Genomic DNA, 23,979 nt, shown 5'->3' with positions numbered 1-23,979 from the left:
GGATTGGACCCTATGATTAACTCACTCCAGACGATGGAATGCTATAGCGTTCCTGACATAAGGTAGCGTTCCGGATGACGGAACGCTTTTGCGGTTTCGACAATTAAAAATTTTTCCATGTTTTCCTCATGGGGTAGCATAACAATCGCAGCTACACCGGGCATTACGAACGTGTCAAGGGTCGAATGGAAAGTTTCTTCATGAGATTCCGTAACAACACACTCCACAGCAAGTTCAGGACCCCACACGACAAGTAATCTGCATATGTATTGAAAATGGCGTCGCAGGCAATACAAGTGGAAATGCTTAGAGCAAACTAGATCATGACAGCAGCTTTTACCACTGCTGAAGTGATCGAAATGCTTCAAACTGAAGGTTTTGACATTGACAAGGATGATGAAGATATTGATTAAAGTATCTGCAGTGAAGAAAGCTACCAGCAAGAAGATACTGATAGTGACTCAGCTTCTGAGAGCAGTGAAGAGGGAGGGGGGTGGGCATTCACACGACGTGAGGAGAGGGGTCAGTGGGTCAAGTACAGTGAGTTTCATTCTGTTACTTTATGTTGGTATTTTTTGTGATTTTTTCCCTAACCCTAACAAATGGGTTGTCTGTAGGGAAAAGCAATGGAGAAAACTATTTGTCTGGAGTGAGTTAAAAGTCCACAGTGCTTTAACTCACTCAGTACGGCCAGTCCTCTCTTCTCCTCTACACAGACCCCTCGGATGTCCAGTGGGTGTCTGAATGACCCAACCTTTAGCTTCCGTCATCAGAACTGTGGTATTCTTTGTCAACATTCACCTCTTCAGTATAAGAGCCTTCCGCTTGCAATATTTTGATGATGGTAATTAGAGTGAAACGCTGTTAACGTCGTCTCTTTCGCCGTTCGTATGGAGAGAGTTAACCACTTGCCTGTTGTGCCACCATCATTGTCTCATCATTAACGCGTTACTGAAATCTGACGATTCCAGAAGAAAGAACCAGAGTGAAGGAGGGAGAGGTTAAAAATAAAAAGCGTGCGACTCATGAAATGTTCCAGAAAGACTGCAGTTCTAATCCATGGTGTATGATCATGTAGTCTGCCAGTGCAAATTAAACTTGCCAAAAAGGAAGCAAGACTTTGGAATAATGAAGGAATACAGACTCAATGTTAAATAGAACAAACAAGAAACAAAAAAAACATGCTTTTTTGCTTACCTCAGTTTCTCTGTCATTCTCTGCTTATGATGTGCAAGTATATTTTATATCAGTATATACATTTTCATAACGAATATAAGTATTATGATTATGTACATGTGTATGTCCATGTACGCTAAGCAGGTATGGCCACTGTACATGTGAATGTCCATGTACGCTAAGCTGGTATGGCCACTGTACATGTGTATGTCCATGTACGCTAAGCTGGTATGGCCACTGTACATGTGTATGTCCATGTACGCTAAGCTGGTATGGCCAATGTACATGTGTATGTCCATGTACGCTAAGCTGGTATGGCCAATGTACATGTGTATGTCCATGTACGCTAAGCTGGTATGGCCTCTGTACATGTGTATGTCCATGTACGATAAGCAGGTATGGCCACTGTACATGTGTATGTCCATGTACGCTAAGCTGGTATGGCCACTGTACATGTGTATGTCCATGTACGCTAAGCTGGTGTGGCCACTGTACATGTGTATGTCCATGTACGCTAAGCTGGTATGGCCACTGTACATGTGTATGTCCATGTACGATAAGCAGGTATGGCCACTGTACATGTGTATGTCCATGTACGCTAAGCTGGTATGGCCAATGTACGTGTGTATGTCCATGTACGCTAAGCTGATATGGCCATGTAACAAGATGCAATGGCCTTGCTAAAACGGCCCTCCAGGGAGCTGTTGAGGGAGGGAGACAAAAAGGGAGACCGAAAGAAAACTGGATGGTCCAACATCATTGCAGAATGGACAGGAAAACCATTTGAAAAGACCCAGGCTTTGACACACAGCCGACGACGGGCGCAACAGCCGAATGGTTAAAGCGTTGGACTTTCAATCTGAGTGTCCCGGGTTCGAATCTCTGTGACGGCGCCTGGTGGGTAAAGGGTGGAGATTTTTACGATCTCCCAGGTCAACATATGTGCAGACCTGCTAGTGCCTGAACCCCCTTCGTGTGTATACGCAAGCAAAAGATCAAATACACACGTTAAAAATCCTGTAATCCATGTCAGCGTTCAGTGGGTTGTGGAAACAAGTACATACCCAGCATGCACCCCCCCGAAAGCGGAGTATGGCTGCCTACATGGCGGGGTAAAAATGGTCATACACGTAAAAGCCCACTCGTGTATATACGAGTGAACGTGGGAGTTGCAGCCCACGAACAAAGAAGACACACAGCAGACAAACCTGGAGGAATCTGGTGAACAGTTTTGTGTAGCGCTCTGCTGACTCTTCACAGAGTTGAGGGAGGAGAAGAAGTATGTTCATGTTTCGGGTTTTTTTTTTAGCATGTCTGACTGTCATGTCTGTACTTCTACTATATTTTGTTATTCTGGTGAATATTTTGATTTCATATTCTCTTTCACCCTGAGGGGCAAAGTATAAATAAGCATGCATGTTCCACTTCCCTCATTAAACATCGTCATCATCATCGTCATCCTCATCCTCCTTCATCGTCATCAATATAAACAAAATAGTCTCAAAGTCTGTGGCCTTTCATGCCCTGCTCTCATGGTGACCTCAGTTTCGATACCCCTCCACTTCCGTGCTTGGGGTGAGTCCTGTCAATGTCGTCAGTGTCGGCAGATTCAGGGAGGGCTGTTGTTTGAGGGACGTGGTGCCGGTCTCCACTCTGGGAGGGACGCTCACTCAGTCTGGCTCCGTGACTAAGCCATTATTGTCGTTAGTAGGGGGCTTAGTAGGTGGTGTCCTAAGTACGTTAGAACAGGCACCACTGACGCTCACTCAGTCTGGCTCCGTGACTAAGCCATTATTGTCGTTAGTAGGGGGCTTAGTAGGTGGTGTCCTAAGTACGTTAGAACAGGCACCACTGAACACCATCGAAGTGACTCAGCAGCAGTGCAGGGTCTCCTCTGGTGTGTGGCCTCCTGGCGACCTAACATCGATGGTTCCCTGTGGACTGCCGACGCTGGAACTACGACGGATGAACCCGGGTGTGGCCGTGAATGGGGGAATCTAAAATGAGCGGCGTGGGAGTAATGCCACTGAAACGGTGCAGATGATGGGGCAGAAAAAAAAAAAAATCATTCTCTCTTTCTGTTATTCTACAACAGAGGACAAAGTGCACGAGTGGTTTGACAAGATGACAATTTTTAATATGTTTCATTTGCATCAGTCGGTGAAACTTGACATGCTTCACATAAAAAAAAAAAATTTTTAAATCATGTTGCTACATGTACATCATAGCCCAGTGGACCACAGAGGGTCATTCATCATACTCCTGGCCATAAACTGTACACAAAGATTACACGAAAACAGTTCAGTCTTCCTATCTATATAATGTTCATTCTCTCTCTCTCTCTCTCTCTCTTAATCACTGAAAACTATGTTTCGGACTGCAACTCACTGCAAACATTTTCATTATTCTTTCTACTTTTCTTTTTTCTTTCTTTTTTTTTTGGGGGGGGGGTGTGGGGGGGGGATAAACTTTCCTAAGGAAGGAGGAAGGGAAATAGGGAGGGGGATGTGTGTTAGACATGAAGCTGAACGTACACATTCTCGTCTCACCCAGTTCAGCTGACATCCACCCCCAACATAGTGGAGTGATGGCCAAGAGGTAACGCGTCCGCCTAGAAAGCGAGAGAATCTGAGCGCGCTGGTTCGAATCACGGCTCAGCCGCCGATATTTTCTCCCCCTCCACTAGACCTTGAGTGGTGGTCTGGACGCTAGTCATTCGGATGAGACGATAAACCGAGGTCCCGTGTGCAGCATGCAATTAGCGCACGTAAAAGAACCCACGGCAACAAAAGGGTTGTTCCTGGCAAAATTCTGTAGAAAAATCCACTGCGATAGGAAAAACAAATAAAACTGCACACAGGGAAAAAATACAAAAAAATGGGTGGCACTGTAGTGTAGCGACACGCTCTCCCTGGGGAGAGCAGCCCGAATTTCACACAGAGAAATCTGTTGTGATAAAAAGAAATACAAATACAACAAATACAAACAACAACCCTCACTCACCACCAGCGATGAGACTTTGGGATTTCTGTTTCACTCTGAAACCACTACAACATTAACTCACTCAGTACGGCCAGTCCTCTCTTCTCCTCTACACAGACCCCTCGGATGTCCAGTGGGTGTCTGAATGACCCAAACTTTAACTTCCGTCGTCAGCATTGTGGTATTCTTTGTCAACATTCACGTCTTCAGTATAAGAGCCTTCCGCTTGCAATATTTTGATGATGGTAATTGGGGTGAAACGCTGTTAACGTCGACTCTTTCGCTGTTCGTATGGAAAGAGTTAACTCACAAGAACTGCCTGGGAAATGATACCCAGCGTGTCACTTTCCAAATCTTCAAATCTTCATGCTTTGCAGTCTGAAGCCAATCTCAAACCTGCTCACAAAAACCATGAAACCATCTCTACAACCCCACCCCACCCCCACCCCCCAATAACAACCTTCATATACCCTAACATCCCACTCCTCTCCCACCCACCCCCACCCCCACCAACCCCACGCAAACACGACAATTATCATGAGCATTTACACCTGATCTTGGAAACGGGCCTTTGGCGGTTACAAACAGAAGACACACGTAAATATCAAAAAGGAAAAATCGAACACAAAATAACAAACATTAAAAATTATTCATCCCCCCCCCCCCAACACACACACACACATCCACAAGCACACGCGTACGCACACACACAAGTCACAGCACACAACCACAAATAGTACACAATCAAAAAAACAACCAACAAATTCTGAAACTCACTCACTAAGAGTCATTCTAGTTCATGACAGTAAAGGATGAGCTGTTGAAAATTATTCAGGAGGGGAAAAGGTGGGTTTTCAGACTGGATTTGAAAGATTGCAGCAAAGATGAGTGACGGACGAGCTGAGGAAGTCGATCCCAAAGAATGGGGGCTTGGTATGAATGAAAAACTGCATTGGCCATACATTTCGGTCAGAACAGGGGGGATCCTAAGTGGAGTGATAGCCTAGACGTAACGCGTCCGCTCAGAGAATCTGAGCGCACTGGTTCGGGTCCCGGCACAGACGCCAGTATTATCTACCCCACCACTAGACCTTGAGTGGTGGTCGGGACGCTAGTCATTTGGATGAGATGATAAACTGAGGTCCCGTGTGCAGCATGCATTTAGCGCACATAAAAGAACCCACGGCAACAAATGGGTTGTCCCTGGAAAAATCCGTAGAAAAATCCACTTCAGTATGAAAACAGATTTTTTTTTAAACCCGAAAACCAATTGCATGCAGGAAAAAAAAAAGGGTGGTGATTGAAGCAGCCCGAATTTGACACAGATAATTCAGTTGTGACAAAAAGGAGCAATGTAATACAATACCAAGACTGCAGCAAAGATGAGTGATGGACAGAGACGCTGAGGAAGCTGATTCCAAAAGAAAGAGGGCTTGGTATGAATGGAAAAAAAATACTGCGTTGGTCATACCTTTTGGGTTCAAACAAGGGGGGGTCCATAACCAGAGGAAGTTGATCCCAAAGAAATTAGAATAGGGGCTTGGTATGAATGAAAAAAACTGCGTTGGCCATGCGCTTCAGGTTCGAACAGGGGGTGATCCATAGCCTGAGGAAGTCGATCCCAAAGAATGGGAGCTTGGTATGAATGAAAAAAAAAACTGCGACGCCTTACGATTAAGGGGGACCCTAAAAGCAAGACTACCGCTGTGACGTGGAAGCAGCAGCGGCGGGGGCAATGGCAGCAGCGGAGGCGGCAGGGTCAGAGGCAGTAGCGGGAGGAGGCATCCGCTGCTCCAGCCCGGCCCTGCCCAGGAGGCGGCGCGACTCCAGCTCGAAGTTGGAGAAGTGGATGGCCGGGTGGGCCTGCATCAGGCGCTCCACGGTGGCGGTGGTCACCAGGGGGCAGCGCATCAGGCCCACGTAGCGCAGCCGGGGGCAGGCCCCCACCACCTCCTCCACCCCCTGGTCCGTGATGTCGGCGCACCAGGCCACGTCCAGGCGCTCCAGGTTCCGGGCGTGGGCTGCCACGTAGCGCAGGCCTGCAGGGGAAAAGGAGAAGGAGGAGGAGTTTCAATTCCAGCCACCCCACCCCCCAGAAAATGGGAGTATAGCTGCCTACATGGCGGGCTCAAAAAGGGTCATACACTTTTGTAAAAGCCCACTCGTGTACATACGAGTGAATGTAGGAGTTGCAGCCCACAAAAGACGAAGTTTCAGTCTCTCAAGGAGGGGGGCGGGCGCAAAGCTGAGTGGTAAAAGCACTGGACTTTCTTCTTCTTCTTCTTCTTCTTCGTTCGTTGGCTTTCAATCTGAGGGTCCCAGGTTTAAATCTCGGTCACAGTGCTTGGTGGGTAAAGGGTGGAGATTTTTTTTCCGATCTCCCAGGTCAACATAATTATGTGCAGACCTGCTTCGTGCCTGAACCTCCCTTCGTGTGTATACGCACATAGAAGACCAAATGCGCACATTAAAGATATTGTGATCCATGTCAGCGTTCGGCGGGTTATGGGAACAACATACCCAGCATGCACACCCCCAAAAACGGAGTATGGATGCCTACTTGGTGGGGTAAATAAACAAAACAGTCATACAAGTAAAATGTTACAGATATGTCTGAGTGTGCATGTATGCATGCTTGAAATCTGATTGAATGGCGCAGGAATTATCCAATTCACCATCACAAAACAAAACAAAATTTTTACACAGGGCCCCCCACCACTCCCCTACCCTCTCGACAACCCCAAACAGAAGGAAAAAAAATTGTTGCTTCTCTAATTTACCACAACGAAATGAAAGAAAATTTCAACTTTATGACTTTCATATACACACACACACACAAGGACCCTACCCCCACCCCCACCTCCGACACGCCCAGCCCCCACCGACAGAGTGGAGTGGAGTGATGGCCTAGAGGTAAAGCGTCTGCCTAGGAAGCGAGAGAATCCTGAGCCGCCGATATTTTCTCCCCCTCCACTAGACCTTGAGTGGTGGTCTGGACGCTAGTCATTCAGATGAGATGATAAACCGAGGTCCCGTGTGCAGCATGCACTTAGCACACGTTAAAGAACCCACGGCAACAAAAGGGTTGTTCCTGGCAAAATTCTGTAGAAAAATCCACTCTGATAGGAAAAACAAATAAAACTGCACGCAGGAATAAATTTAAAAAAAAAAAAAAAAAGGGTGGCGCTGTAGTGTAGCGACGCGCTCTCCCTGGGGAGAGCAGCGTGAATTTCACAGAGAGAAATCTGTTGTGATAAAAAGAGAAATACAATACAATACACCCCACCCCTACTACACACAGCAACACACACACACACACACACACACCCTGGTCGGAGAGGCCGCAGGCGACGCAGGAGAGGCAGCGGAGGCGGGGGCAGCGGGTCACCACGTGCTGCAGGCAGCGGTCGTCCACCCGCCGGTTCAGCGACAGCGCCAGCGTCTCCAGCAGGGGGCAGCACCCGGCCACGGCCTCCACCACCCGCCGCGACAGCTGGGACACGTTGGACAGGTCCAGCACCTGCAGCTTGACCAGCTGCCCACACAGTTGGATAATGAATTACGGCAGGGCAAAAGAGACCAAAATGATGATTTTTCATTATTTTGGGGTTTTTGATGGATTTTGATTCTTGAACATCTCTTCTTTCGTATGCATTAGTTTTTCCACTGTAAAGATGTCTTAAGCAATGAAAAAATTGCCAATAAAGATCGCTTGCTGAATCACGAAAGTGTTCATTAATAATATTTTGTTCAATTTCGACGCAAGTCGTCAAGTTTCTGGCCTTGACAACATACCTTGGACTTGCTCAATGATGAGTACACCTACAACCATGAGACTTTGCATGATTGTTTTATGACATCTTATTGAAGTTTTGTTATGAGTATGTATGAAAATATATTCTGGGTTTTAATTCACAGCAGTTCCAATCTTTTTACCCATTGTAAATTTTGAGGATTTCGCAATAACCAAAATTTCAAAAATTCATAAAAAGTACAATAATTGAAGAATCGACAATCTCATGTGAAAATGAAGATAATGTCATTGTGTATCAAGTCCACATAACAAAAAGTGTCTGCATGCACCACATGGACCACAAACCCGATTTCTTTGATACACTGTTTGGCGGCCATTTTGATTTGTTTCCATAGCAACGGGTATTCACAGAAATCTATGAACATTTTTTTTTGTGTGTGATCCACAAGTGATGATACACCTAGTAGACAAAAAAAAAGAGAGATATAGTTGGAGAGAAAAAAAAGTCGTTATTTGACTGTGGTGTCTGGCCTTAAAAAAAATTTAAAAAAGATAATCGTCATGATCATAATGATAATAATAATAATGATCATGATGATGATAATAACAATGATAATGATAATAATAATGATGCTGATGATGATAGCAATAAGTTTGTTAATAATCATCATCATCATCATCATGATAATAATAATAAAAAGAAGAACAACAACAGTACTACTACTACAATACTACTACAGCCACAACTACAAATAATTATCAGTAAAAATAGCAAAATCAGAGACAGAAACAGACTTCTTCTTCTTCTTCTTCTTCTTCTTCTTCTGTGTTCAGGGGCTGAAACTCCCACGTTCACTTGTATGTACACGAGTGGGCTTTTACGTGTATGACCGTTTTTACCCCGCCATGTAGGAAGTCATACTCCGCTCTCAGAGGTGAGCATGCTGGGTATGTTCTTGTTTCCATAACCCACCGAACGCTGACATGGATTACAGGATCTTTAAAGTGTGTATTTGATCTTCTGCTTGCATATACGCATGAAGGGGGTTCAGGCACTAGCAGGTCTGCACATATGTTGACCAGGGAGACTGGAAAAGTCTCCACCCTTTACCCACCAGGCACCATCACTAAGATTCGAACCTGGAACCCTCAAACAGAAAATCCAGTGCTTTAACCACTCAGTTATTGCGCCCATCAGACACAGAAACAGACAAAAATAAACACAGAAACAGACAAAAAGGCACACACTCACAGACACAGACAAAAAACAGACACTCTCAGTCACAGAAACAGACCCCCCCAGACGTCGCCCCCCCCCCCCCCCAGACCCCCCTCCCCTACCCAGAACCCCCCCCCCCCAAAAAAAAACAAAACAAAAAAACAGCAACAGATACTCACAGACATAGAAACTGACAGAAAAACAGACACAGAAAGCAGAGAGAAAAGAAAACAGACACAGAAACAGACAACAACAAAAAAAAGGACACTCACAGACACAGAAGCAGATATAAGCAGAAAAAAATCCCAGGCAACCACAGATACAGAAACAGATATAAAAACAAAACAAAAACAAAAAAACAGACAACAACAGACAGAGAAACAGATATAAAAACAAAACAAAACAAAAAACCCCAGACAACCACAGACACAGAAACAGACAAAAACAGACACAGAAACAGACAAAAACTCACTCACAGACACAGACACAGACAGAAAAAAAGCGACAAAAAACAGACAGAGAAACAGACAAAAACACACTCACAGACACAGAAAAATGACAAAACAGACAGAGAAACAGACAAAAACACACTCACAGACACAGACAGAAAAAAAGGACAAAAAACAGACACAGAAACAGACAAAAACACACTCACAGACACAGACACAGACTCGGGGGGAAAAAGAGACAAAAAACAGACACAGAAACAGACAAAAACACACTCACAGACACAGACACAGAAAAAAAGACAAAACAGACACAGAAACAGACAAAAACACACTCACAGACACAGATACAGACAGAAAAAAAGACCAAAAAACAGACACAGAAACAGACAAAAAAACACACTCACAGACACAGAAGATGAAGAAAGAGACCAAAAAAAAGATACAGAAACAGACAAAAACACAATCATAGACACAGAAACACACACACACACACACACACACACACACACACAAACACACACAAACAGACACAGAAGTCACTCGTGTAAGAAAGCACATCATTCCCTGACAATCACTGTTTACCTTGGACAGGTGGGAAATTCCTTCATCTGTCACAGCACAGGACAGCAGATGCAGAAACTGCAAATCTGGACAGTGATTGGCCAAGGCTTCCACCGCCTGATTGGTCAGCTGGATTTAAAAATGAATAAATAAATAAATGAATAAATATACTACTACTAATAATAACAATTATCACAATGATGATAATAATAATAATGCTAATAATTCTAACAATAATAATAAAATAAAAGAAGAAATAAATCAGTTTCGGTTTCAAGGAGGCGTCATTGCATGCAGACAGATCTATCCATGTGGAGTGATGGCCTAGAGGTAACGCGTCCGCCTAGGAAGCAGGAGAGTCTGAGCGCGCTGGTTCGAATCACGGCTCAGCCGCCAATATTTTCTCCCCCTCCACTAGACCTTGAGTGGTGGTCTGGACGCTAAGTCATTCGGATGAGACGATAAACCGAGGTCCCGTGTGCAGCATGCACTTAGCGCAGGTAAAAGAACCCACGGCAACAAAAGGGTTGTTCCTGGTGAAATTCTGTAGAAAAAAAATCCACTTCGATAGGAAAATAGAGATAAAACTGCACGCAGGAAAAAAAACACCAAAAATTGGGTGGTGCTGTTTTAGAGAAATCTGTTGTGATAAAAAGAAATACAAATACAAATACTTACTACATCACATATGCCACATTTTTTTTTCTTCTTCTTTTTTTTTCTATTTAAACAACAGAGGCCCGACCTTTGCATGTAAACCAAACATGCTGATCAGGCCTTGAGGGCCTGTCCCAGAATTCTGTAAAACATCAACATAAAAAAAAAGAAGAAATAAAATAGTAAGACAAAATATGTAACTTTCCCTTCACTTTGTCTTAACTCACTCAGTACGGCCAGCCCTCTCTTCTCCTCAACACAGACCCCTCGGATGTCCAGTGGGTGTCTGAATGACCCAACCTTTAGCCTCCGTCGTCAGAACTGTGCTATTCTTTGTCAACATTCACCTCTTCAGTATAAGAGCCTTTCGCTTGCAATACTTTGATGGTGGTAATTGGGGTGAAACGCTGTTAACGTCGTCTCTTTCGCCGTTCGTATGGAGAGAGTTATTGTATTATTATTGTATGACAATGACAGAAGAGAGAGAGACAGAGACAGAGAGAGACATTCCCTTCACTTTGTGTTAATGTATTTATTATAACAATGACAGAAGACAGAGAGAGACAGAGACACAGAGAGAGAGAGAAATTACCTATTTATTTATCTATTCATTTATTCACTGACACCTGCACCACACAACCAGAAGTAGCAATGCTTCATGTTCTTGTACCTAGTCACTCATGTGTTTACCTATCCATCTACTCATTCAGTCATTGACGCCAAAGAAGCAGCAGCAGCAGCAACACTTGAGGCACCATTCATTCATCCATGCATTCGTTCATGCATTTATCAATTCATGTACACTTGTTTGTTCATGTACTGATGTATTTACTCATCCATTAATCTATCAATCAATTTATCTATCTAATCATTTATTGACACAAACACCACAGAAGCAGCTGCAGCACTTGCCGCACCTAATCCCACTATCTCTCTTTCTTTTTTTCTATCTATCTGTATATCTTTCTATCTATCTACCTATCTATTCATTCATTGACACAAGCACAACAGAAGCGGCAGCAGCAGTACTCAACGTAATCTGCACCATGCCACACTTGTGTCAAGGCACTGTTCGTTCACTGATACATATGCCACAGAATCACCATCATCATCAGCAGCAGCAGCAGCAGTATTCAACGCTTGCCACACAATACCACACTTGTGTCCAGACATTATTCATTCATTGATATATACACCACAGAATTACCATCACCATCATCATCATCAGCAGCAGCAGCAGTATTCAACGCTTGCCACACAATACCACACTTGTGTCCAGACATTATTCATTCATTGATATATACACCACAGAATTACCATCACCATCATCATCATCAGCAGCAGCAGCAGTATTCAAAGCTTGCCACACAATACCACACTGGCCCACACATTATTCATTCACTGATATATACACCACAGAATCATCATCATCATCAGCAGCAGCAGCAGTATTCAACGCTTGCCACACAATACCACACTTGTGTCCAGACATTATTCATTCATTGATATATACACCACAGAATTACCATCATCATCAGCAGCAGCAGCAGCAGCAGTATTCAACGCTTGCCACACAATACCACACTTGTGTCCAGACATCATTCATTCATTGATATATACACCACAGAATTACCATCACCATCATCATCATCAGCAGCAGCAGCAGCAGTATTCAAAGCTTGCCACACAATACCACACTGGCCACACATTATTCATTCACTGATATATACACCACAGAATCATCATCATCATCATCAGCAGCAGCAGCAGCAGCAGTATTCAACACTTGCCACACAATACCACACTTGTGTCCAGACATCATTCATTCATTGATATATACACCACAGAATCATCATCAGCAGCAGCAGCAGCAGTATTCAACGCTTGCCACACAATGCCACACTTGTGTCCAGACATCATTCATTCATTGATATATACACCAAAGAATTACCATCACCATCATCATCAGCAGCAGCAGCAGCAGTATTCAACGCTTGCCACACAATACCACACTGGTCCAGACATTATTCATCATTGATATATACACCACAGAATTACCATCACCATCATCATCAGCAGCAGCAGCAGTATTCAACGCTTGCCACACAATACCACACTTGTGTCCAGACATCATTCATTCATTGATATATACACCACAAAATCAGCAGCAGCAGCAGCAGCAGTATTCAAAGCTTGCCACACAATACCACACTGGCCCACACATTATTCATTCACTGATATATACACCACAGAATCATCATCATCATCATCATCAGCAGCAGCAGCAGCAGCAGTATTCAACACTTGCCACACAATACCACACTTGTGTCCAGACATCATTCATTCATTGATATATACACCACAGAATTGCCATCACCATCATCATCAGCAGCAGCAGCAGCAGTATTCAACGCTTGCCACACAATACCACACTTGTGTCCAGACATCATTCATTCATTGATATATACACCACAGAATCATCATCATCATCATCAGCAGCAGCAGTATTCAAAGCTTGCCACACAATACCACACTTATGTCCAGACATTATTCATTCATTGATTTATACACCACAGAATTACCAGCAGCAGCAGCAGCAGCAGCAGCAGTATTCAACGCTTGCCACACAATACCACACTTGTGTCCAGACATTATTCATTCATTGATATATACACCACAGAATTACCATCACCATCAGCAGCAGCAACAGCAGCAGCAGCAGCAGTATTCAACGCTTGCCACACAATACCACACTTGTGTCCAGACATTATTCATTCATTGATATATACACCACAGAATTACCATCATCATCATCAGCAGCAGCAGCAGTATTCAACGCTTGCCACACAATACCACACTTGTGTCCAGACATCATTCATTCATTGATATATACACCACAGAATTACCATCACCATCATCATCAGCAGCAGTATTCAACACTTGCCACACAATACCACACTTGTGTCCAGACATCATTCATTCATTGATATATACACTACAGAATTACCATCATCATCAGCAGCAGCAGCAGCAGTATTCAACGCTTGCCACACAATACCACACTTGTGTCCAGACATCATTCATTCATTGATATATACACCACAGAATCAGCAGCAGCAGCAGCAGCAGTATTCAAAGCTTGCCACACAATACCACACTTGTGTCCAGACATCATTCATTCATTGATATATACACCACAGAATCAGCAGCAGCAGCAGCAGCAGTATTCAAAGCTTGCCACACAATACCACACTGGCCCACACATTATTCATTCACTGATATATACACCACAGAATCATCATCATCAGCAGCAGCAGCAGTATTCAACATTTGCCACACAATACCACACTTGTGTCCAGACATCATTCATTCATTGATATATACACCACAGAATCATCATCAGCAGCAGCAGCAGCAGTATTCAACACTTGCCACACAATACCACACTTGTGTCCAGACATCATTCATTCATTGATATATACACCATAGAATTAGAATCAGCAGCAGCAGCAGTATCCAACACTTGCCACACAATACCACACTGGCCCACACATTATTCATTCATTGATATATACACCACAGAATCATCACCATCATCATCATCATCAGCAGCAGCAGTATTCAACGCTTGCCACACAATACCACACTGGCCCACACATTATTCATTCACTGATATATACACCACAGAATTACCATCATCAGCAGCAGCAGCAGCAGCAGTATTCAAAGCTTGCCACACAATACCACACTGGTCCAGACATTATTCATTCATTGATATATACACCACAGAATCATAAGCAGCAGCAGCAGCAGTATTCAAAGCTTGCTGCACAATACCACACTTGCTTCCAGACATCATTCATTCATTGATATATACACCACAGAACCATCAGCAGCAGCAGCAGCAGCAGCGGCAGCACTCAACGCTGGACGCACCTTGCCGCACTGGTCCACACGGAAGCCCACCAGGTGCGGACAGCCCCTGGCGACGGCGCACACCCCAGTGTCGGTGATGCGGGCGCACTGCCCCAGGCCCAAGTCCTGCAGGAGGGGGCAGCCCTCGCTGATCTGTCACCAACACCACCACTACGGCTCATAACGATGATGATGATGATGATGATGATAGTAATAACAATAATATTAAAATAATAGTAATAACAACAACAATAATAATAACAACAAGAACAATAATATTAATGCTAATAGTAGCAATAACAACAACAACAACAATAAGAGGAATAACAATCATCATTATCATAACAATGGGTTGAGAGAGAGAAGGAAGAGACAGAGAAATCAATCATCATCATTATCATAACAATGGGTTGAGAGAGAGAAGGAGAGACAGAGAAATCAATCATCATCATTATCATAACAATGGGTTGAGAGAGAGAAGGAGAGACAGAGAAATCAATCATCATCATCATAACAATGGGTTGAGAGAGAGAAGGAGAGACAGAGAAAACAATCATCATCATCATTATCATAACAATGGGTTGAGAGAGAGAAGGAGAGACAGAGAAAACAATCATCATCATCATTATCATAACAATGGGTTCAGAGAGAGAGAAGGAAGAGACAGAGAAATCAATCATCATTATCATAACAATGGGTTGAGAGAGAGAGAAGGAGAGACAGAGAAAACAATCATCATCATTATCATAACAATGGGTTGAGAGAGAGAGAAGGAGAGACAGAGAAAACAATCATCATCATTATCATAACAATGGGTTGAGAGAGAGAAGGAGAGACAGAGAAAACAATCATCATCATTATAACAATGGGTTGAGAGAGAGAAGGAGAGACAGAGAAAACAATCATCATCATTATCATAACAATGGGTTGAGAGAGAGAAGGAGAGATGAAGAAAACAATCAACATTATCATAACAATGGGTTGAGAGAGAGAGAAGGAGAGACAGAGAAATCAATCATCATTATCATTATCATAACAATGGGTTGAGAGAGAGAAGGAGAGACAGAGAAAACAATCATCATCATTATCATAACAATGGGTTGAGAGAGAGAAGGAGAGACAGACAAAACAATCATCATCATCATAACAATGGGTTGAGAGAGAGAGAAGGAAGAGACAGAGAAAACAATCATCATCATTATCATAACAATGGGTTGAGAGAGAGAAGGAGAGACAGAGAAAACAATCATCATCATCATTATCATAACAATGGGTTGAGAGAGAGAAGGAGAGACAGAGAAAACAATCATCATCATCATCATCATAACAATGGGTTGAGAGAGAGAGAGGAGAGACAGAGAAAACAATCATCATTATCATAACAATGGGTTGAGAGAGAGAAGGAGAGACAGAGAAATCAATCATCATCATTATCATAACAATGGGTTGAGAGAGAGAAGGAAGAGACAGAGAAAACAATCATCATCATCATTATCATAACAATGGGTTGAGAGAGAGAAGGAAGAGACAGAGAAATCAATCATCATCATCATCATCATAACAATGGGTTGAGAGAGAGAAGGAAGAGACAGATAAAACAATCATCATCATTATCATAACAATGGGTTGAGAGAGAGAGAAGGAGAGACAGAGAAATCAATCATCATCATCATCATAACAATGGGTTGAGAGAGAGAGAAGGAAGAGACAGAGAAAACAATCATCATCATTATAACAATGGGTTGAGAGAGAGAAGGAGGAGACAGAGAAATCAATCATCATTATCATTATCATAACAATGGGCTGAGAGAGAGAAGGAGGAGACAGAGAAATCAATCATCATTATCATTATCATAACAATGGGTTGAGAGAGAGAAGGAGGAGACAGAGAAATCAATCATCATTATCATTATCATAACAATGGGTTGAGAGAGAGAAGGAGAGATGATGAAAACAATCATCATCATCATAACAATGGGTTGAGAGAGAGAGAAGGAAGAGACAGAGAAATCAATCATCATCATTATCATAACAATAGGTTGAGAGAGAGAGAGAGGAGAGACAGAGAAAATACAATAACACACACACCAACACACACACTCTCTCTCTCTTTCTCCCCACCCCACCCCCAGCACACTGAAAATCATGATGCCACAAGTCCTCCTGACGACCTAACATCGATAGCTCCCCTGTGGACTTGCCAATGCTGGGTACTGTGACAGACAAACCCGGAGTGTGACTGTGTATGCGGGGGGACTCAGAATGAGCAGCGTGGGAGTAATGCCACCGAAACAGTGCAGACGATGGGGCAGCAAAAAAAAAAAAAAAAAAAAAATGATGCACACAGGGCTGGAAAACCTCTCATAATCTTCTTTTTTTTTTTTTTTTTTCTTTTTTTTTTTTAGTTGACCTGGCGAAAATTCAATTTATAAAAAACAAGAGAGGCAAGGCCTTCAAGACTCACTTGTGATAAATTAAGTCCCCTAGCATTAATTACAGAGTAATTTCCCTTGTTTACTATCTGCACCAAAACGTTTGCAAAATAAATAAAAATTCCATGCTTAGCAAAAGAAGTTCCTGTTTGAACAAAAAAATGATAATAATGACTCCTCTTGTTGTTGTGTCAGAATAAGAGGTCAAAGTGCCAAGTTTAGAGAATACAAAAAATATAAATATAACAGTAAATGCAGTTTGCATATAATTAGGCTTCTTTTTTTTATTTTTTGTGCCCATCCCAGAGGTGCAATATTGTTTTAAACAAGATGACTGGAAAGAACTGAATTTTTCCTATTTTTATGCCAAATTTGGTGTCAACTGACAAAGTATTTGCAGAGAAAATGTCAATGTTAAAGTTTACCACGGACACACAGACACACAGACACACGGACACACACACACACACACACCGACAACCGAACACCAGGTTAAAACATAGACTCACTTTGTTTACACAAGTGAGTCAAAAAGGAGGGGTGGGAGTGGGGGAGAGAAGGAAGTATAGCTGGGTTTTTTTTTGTTGGTTTTTTTTTTTTTTATCATCTTCTTCCTTCGTGGGCTGCAACTCCCACGTTCACTTGTATGTACACATGTGGGCTTTTACGTGTGTGCCTGTTTTTACCCCGACATGTGGGCAGCCATACTCCACTTTTGGAGGTGTGCATGCTGGGTATGTTCTTATTTCCATAGCCCATCACACAATGACATGGATTACAGGATCTTTAGCATGCGTATTTGATAATACAACATTTTGATGATGGTAATTGGGATGAAACGCTGTTAACGTCGTCTCTTTCGCCGTTCGTATGGAAAGAGTTAATATCTTTCTTCTTTTACTTTTCTTCTTTTTTTTCTTTCTTTTAAACAGTAGAAGTGGTGTTGGGTACACAGGTCAGTTCCCATGCACTGACACCTCCTAAGAACTGAAACGGATTTCAGCGCCTTGGAAAAGGACAATATTCAATGTCTGGACTAAATACTGGGTTCTGCCAGCTTAGCTCAGCTAATTACTTACCTGCTCTCTCTCTATGTGCGTGCGTGTGTGTGTGTGGAGTCCAATGCTTTAACCACTTAGCTATTGTGCCTGTCAGTTTTTTTCATGACAATGATAGGAGACAGACAGACAGACAAACAAAGAGGCATATTTTTTTTCCTTTTTAAAAATTTTTATAATGCTTCAAACTTTCGTGTTCCTCTGTAATTTCTTTTCTTGTCTCCTTTTCTGTAGTCAGCGCAACACGTGCACAGCCTTTCTGGTTTCTTATGTCTTTCTTAAATTTATCATTCCCTTCTTCTGGAAGACCATCATCTTTGCCCCCCTCTCTCTCTCTCAGATGCTGGATCCACGCTCCAACAGAAACTATCTGTGACTGGATGCTAATCATTCTGGTGGAATGATAAACAGAGTTCCCATGTGTATCATGCACTTGGCACATGTAAAAGAACCCATGGCAACAAAAGGGTGGTCCTGGCAAAATCAAGTAGGAAAATTTACTTTGGTTGGAAAACAAATGCACTTATGCACTTGCAGGCAGAAAAAAAAATTGGGGGTGGGTGTATGGGAGGGGGTGGGTGGGTGGGGGTGCAGGGGTGGTGGTGAGGGGGTAGGTAGGGGTGGGGGTGGGGTCTGGGGGGTGGGGTAGTACTGCACTGTAGCAATGCACTCTCCCAGGGGAGAGCAGCCTAAAATTCCATGCAGAAAAATCTGTTGTGACAAAGAGCAATACAATACAATACAATGCAATAGAATGCAATGCAAAACAGTGCAATACAATGCAATAAACACAACACTATACAGTATGATAAATACGACAAAACACAGCACAACATAGTATAGCACAGTTCAGTTCAGCACAGTACAACAGAATACAATATAAAAGAATACAATAAATACAACACAAGATAACAAAATACAAGATAAAATACAAGACAACATAATACAATACAACACAATACAATACAATACTATAAGAATAAATACAAGACAAGACAAGTTTCAGTTTCAGTTTCAGTAGCTCAAGGAGGCGTCACTGCGTTCGGACAAATCCATATACGCTACACCGCATCTGCCAAGCAGATGCCTGACCAGCAGCGCAACCCAACGTGCTTAGTCAGGCCTTGAGAAAAAAAAAAGGTGAATAAATAATAGATAAGCTTTACATAAATAAATAAATTAATAAATGACAAGACAAGACAAGACAAGACAAGACAAGACAATACAATAACTCACGGCCAGAAGGGTGCGGTCAGTGACAGTGAAACAGCCGCTGAGGTTGAGATACACCAGACTGTGGCAGTGCTTCCCCATGTTTTGAAAAGTATCATCAGACAAAAAGAAACACCTGCACACACACACACACACACACACACAAACAACACAAACACACACACACACACACACACACAAACACACACACACACAAACACACACACACACCAACTTTTGAAAAGTATCGTCAGCCAAAATTAAATGCCTGCAAAAACACACAGCGCTGACATTCAACAATGCTTCCCCACCTTTAGAAAAGTATTGTCAGCCAAAAAGAAACACCTGCACAAAATCACACACACACACACACACACACACACACACACACACACACACACATGGCATTCAATAGAGCTTCCCCACCTGTAGAAAAGTATCGTCAGCCAAAAAGAAACACCTGCATGGACATACACCTGACATTCAATAATGATAATAATTACAGGTAAAAAAAAAAAAAAAATCTAAAGGCCCCATAGCGGTTTTAAGTCATGGGGGGGGCAGTGAACTCATATTCTCTGCGTCCAGGGGCTGGGCACGGGGAGGCAGGGCCCAAATCTCTCCTCCTGCCGTGATACGCTCCCTCCACCAATGTCAGGTTCCCCGTTCACACCTGGGTGGAGTGAGAGAAAAATCCGGAGTAAAGCGCCGTTCCCAAGGACACAATACCAGGGCCTTGAAACCTGATCACTGGTGAACACAGATTCAGAACTCCAACGTCTAACCCTTTCTATCACAGCAGCTCCTAATAATAATAATAATAATAATAGTAATAATAATAATAGCAATTCTCTCCTCCTGCCGTGATACGCTCCCTCCACCAAAGTCAGGTTCCCCATTCACACCTGGGTGGAGTGAGGAAAAATCCAGAGTAATGCTCCGTTCCCAAGGACACAATACCAGGGCCTTGAAACCTGATCACTGGTGAACACAGATTCGGAACTCCAACGTCTAACCCTTTCTATCACAGCAGCACCTAATAATAATAACAACAAGAGAGGCAAGGCCTTCAAGACTCACTTGTGATAAATTAAGTCCCCTAGCATTAATTACAGAGTAATTTCCCTTTTTTACTATGCACCAAAACGTTTGCAAAATAAATAAAAATTCCATGCTTAGCAAAAGAAGTTCCTGTTTGAACAAAAAAATGATAATAATGACTCCTCTTGTTGTTGTGTCAGAATAAGAGGTCAAAGTGCCAAGTTTAGAGAATACAAAAAATATAAATATAACAGTAAATGCAGTTTGCATATAATTAGGCTTCTTTTTTTATTTTTTGGTGCCCATCCCAGAGGTGGAATATTGTTTTAAACAAGATGAATGGAAAGAAGTGAATTTTTCCTATTTTTATGCCAAATTTGGTGTCAACTGACAAAGTATTTGCAGAGAAAATGTCAGTATTAAAGTTTACCACGGACACACAGACACACACACACACAGACAACCGAACACCGGGTTAAAACATAGACTCAATTTGTTTACACAAGTGAGTCAATAATAGTAATCCTCTCCTCTTGCCGTGATACGCTTCCTCCACCAAAGTCAGGTTCCCCGTTCACACCTGGGTGGAGTGAGGAAAAATCCGGAGTAATGCTCCGTTCCCAAGGACACAATACCAGGGCCTTGAAACCTGATCACTGGTGAACACAGATTCAGAACTCCAACGTCTAACCCTTTCTATCACAGCAGCACCTAATAATAATAATAATAATAATAATAATAATAGCAATCATCATAATGACAAATAAACAAAAACTTGAAGCTGAACTACACCCATAATAATAATAATAACAATAATGATGATAATAATAACAACAACAGCAAGAATATCGACAACAACAACACTAATAATAATAAACAATTATCTGTCATTAAGACCAGGATCTTAATTTAACAAGATGACATGAGAAGGTGGAGTAACACTAACAGTCATTTCATTTCTTCCTGGCGGTAGCAGCTACATTTATCAGTCCAGCTCTGTTCACATTTACGTTTTTTAAACATATCTTGTTGGACTTCAGATCACCTTTTTATGTCGACAACAGTTACCATTTTGCATTTCGCCTCAAACATCTAAAGCATCTTCATCGCATGCAACAGATATATTTTCTTTCTTTTTTTTTTCTCTCTCTTTTTTTTTTCTTGGAAAATGCTCTGTACATAGCTCTCTTCACTGGCCAGCTAAAAAAGAAACTAAATAAAAAAAATATATAATCATATTTTTAAAAAAACCAACCTGTTGAATTTGACTTTGGTGAGGTACTGGCACTGCTGCAGGACTCTGGACACACCGCCATCCGTTAGCAGAGTGGACCGCCCGTCTGACAGGATGAGGGAGGACACCCTGTCACTCAGTGACGTCAGCTGGAGCAGCGTCTCGTCCTTCAGCCTGGGCAGGTTCCGCAGGTCCAGGCGGCGCCATAGGGACGGGTCCAGGACGGCCGCCTGCCACCTCTTGCACACCTGGCTGACGCTGCCCAGGCGCGTGACCACCGGTAGGAAGGAGAAGACCAGCACCAGCAGGACTGTGGGAAGGTCGTCGATGGTGAGGGCGTCCATCGTCAGCCTGGGGTTCTCCCCCCTGCCTGGTCTGGACGCGTCAGGCGTGGTGGTGTACAGGTGGTGTTTGTTCTTGCCGTGCCCACCTCGGCGCACGCCGATCAGGTCATCCACGGCATCCGTCTTTAGGCCGTACCTGGGCGTCCTTGTCGTTCTGTGCCGGGCTTTGCCTGACCGCCCCTTCTTCTGTGAAGCGCACTGGAGCTTGTGGTGGAAGATCCGAGCCGAGGCCACGCTCGACTGGCGTGGGGAATTCTCCAGACTGGATGAGGAGTCCGAGCTGCTGTCAGAATAGTCTGAGGTGTTGGAATCGTCGTCGTCGTCTGCTGCATTGCGCGCCAGTGCCACGTTCGCTGTCCCGCGGGGATCGAGGTTCACGCCGCTCATCATCATGATGGAAGTTCCATCTGTTTCACTACCTTTCTTTGATGTCAGTGGACAACTTCCATCCCCAGCACTGGACACTGGGGAGAAAGTGTTCTCAGAGCTGCCATCACCACACACACCACCTGAAGTCAATGGACTTGCGTCAAAGTCTGGATCCACCAAGGAACGTGCTTCATGCAGCTTTGAAAGGTCGAAGCTGACATTCATGCCGAGGTCTGAACTTGGCTGAAAATGGGCACAGCCTGTGGACTGCGGCTGGTCAGTGTGTGATCTGGTGTCAACCTCGGTCATAACAGTGGTGGCGCCATCCACAGAGGTTTCTGACTGCAGCCCACCTCCACTATGCAATGCCCTACATGACCCCGCATCAGGCGCTGCAGGAAATGTGGATGTACTCAAACACAGACGGGAGTAGTCAACAGCGTCATGTTCCACAAGACCTGGAGGAGGCTTGGAAGTTGCACCTGTCCTGATCCCGCCGAGACACAAAGCTGCTCCTTCCGCGCTGACAACAACCAACCTTGACCGCCCGTCCATGCTGCTTGACCGCTCTGTGTCACGTTCCGCCAGCTTGCCATCGATGTCGTGACAGTGGTAGGGGGATTTGGACAGAACCGTGCTTGCCTTTCTCACCCCTTCCCCGCAGTCTGTTTTACCTCCCCTGTCTGCCCTCTTCCTCTTCTCCTCCGTCTCCTCCTCGTCTCCAGACATGGCGGCACCCGAACATCTGCCCACACAGCCGCTGCCACTGTCTCTGGCAGCACGCTCACTTCCATCTCCTGTGACATCAATCTTCAACAGACACAAGTCACTCCGGGCCGAGGTCAGATCCCCAGCCTGGCGCTGACACAAGCCCTCCACGCTGCACGTCAGACCAAAGCCAGGAAAGCAGTCCGGACCCTCTCCTGGCCGATGCTCAGTGTCTTGGCCTGTAGATCTTGCACCGTCACCACCATGTCCAAACTCCGTGTCTTGGCCTGTGCACCCTGCACCGTCACCCCCGTGCCCAAACTGTGGCCACGGTGAGCAGATCCGGGCCCTGGCCCCACTGTCGCAGATGCGGATTCTCTTCGGGGGACAGCAGCAGCTCATCTCTTGATCTGAAGTGCTTGGAGGGGGGTGGTGGTGGTGGTGGTGGGGGGGGTGGCTGAGGGGGGTGGTGCCTTCTGTCACCGCCAGGTTGGAGACGGATGAAGCGATGGTGCAGAGCGTCAGGCCGCCATGGCAGTCAGGAGAAGGAGGAATGTCTGCTGCTGTCCCGGGAGACGCTTTGTCAGCCTTTGGGTGTGCCGGAGGGGATGAGGCATTTCCGTTTGCATGGTCGGCCATCTTTGTTGTGAATCTGAACTGAAAGAAGAGAGACGGACGCGGACAGACAGAGATAACGATGTCAATGATAAAAGAGCTTGTAAAGAAACTGAGCAATATATATATATATATATATATATACATACAGATAGATATTATACATACATATACAATAGAGAGAGAGAGAGATGGATAGATAGATAGATCTAGATAGATAGATACTAAGATAGAAAGATATAAAACTATCAAA

General features: G+C 43.8%; 1 protein-coding gene across 2 annotated transcripts in view; it reads right to left on the bottom strand.

The window, feature by feature from the left end:
* Positions 1 to 3,305: 3,305 nt before the first annotated feature.
* LOC143277937 (uncharacterized) overlaps positions 3,306 to 23,979 on the bottom strand; it is a 24,302-nt gene continuing 3,628 nt past the window's right edge. The window contains exons 2-7 of one of the 2 annotated variants that reach the window (XM_076582916.1): positions 21,712 to 23,768; positions 19,440 to 19,551; positions 14,735 to 14,866; positions 10,163 to 10,270; positions 7,486 to 7,693; positions 3,306 to 6,197 (exon numbers count right to left, since the gene is read on the bottom strand). In XM_076582916.1, the coding sequence (XP_076439031.1) occupies positions 5,857 to 6,197; positions 7,486 to 7,693; positions 10,163 to 10,270; positions 14,735 to 14,866; positions 19,440 to 19,551; positions 21,712 to 23,750 (2,940 nt within the window). In that variant the 5' untranslated portion in view covers positions 23,751 to 23,768 and the 3' untranslated portion in view covers positions 3,306 to 5,856. The remainder of the gene's footprint in view (positions 6,198 to 7,485; positions 7,694 to 10,162; positions 10,271 to 14,734; positions 14,867 to 19,439; positions 19,552 to 21,711; positions 23,769 to 23,979) is intronic. The other variant, XM_076582917.1, reaches the window with a different exon arrangement.

Source organism: Babylonia areolata, chromosome 35, assembly GCF_041734735.1.
Source record: "Babylonia areolata isolate BAREFJ2019XMU chromosome 35, ASM4173473v1, whole genome shotgun sequence".
In the NCBI taxonomy this organism is placed as follows: domain Eukaryota; kingdom Metazoa; phylum Mollusca; class Gastropoda; order Neogastropoda; family Buccinidae; genus Babylonia; species Babylonia areolata.
This window is presented reverse-complemented; position numbering and strand designations above follow the sequence as displayed.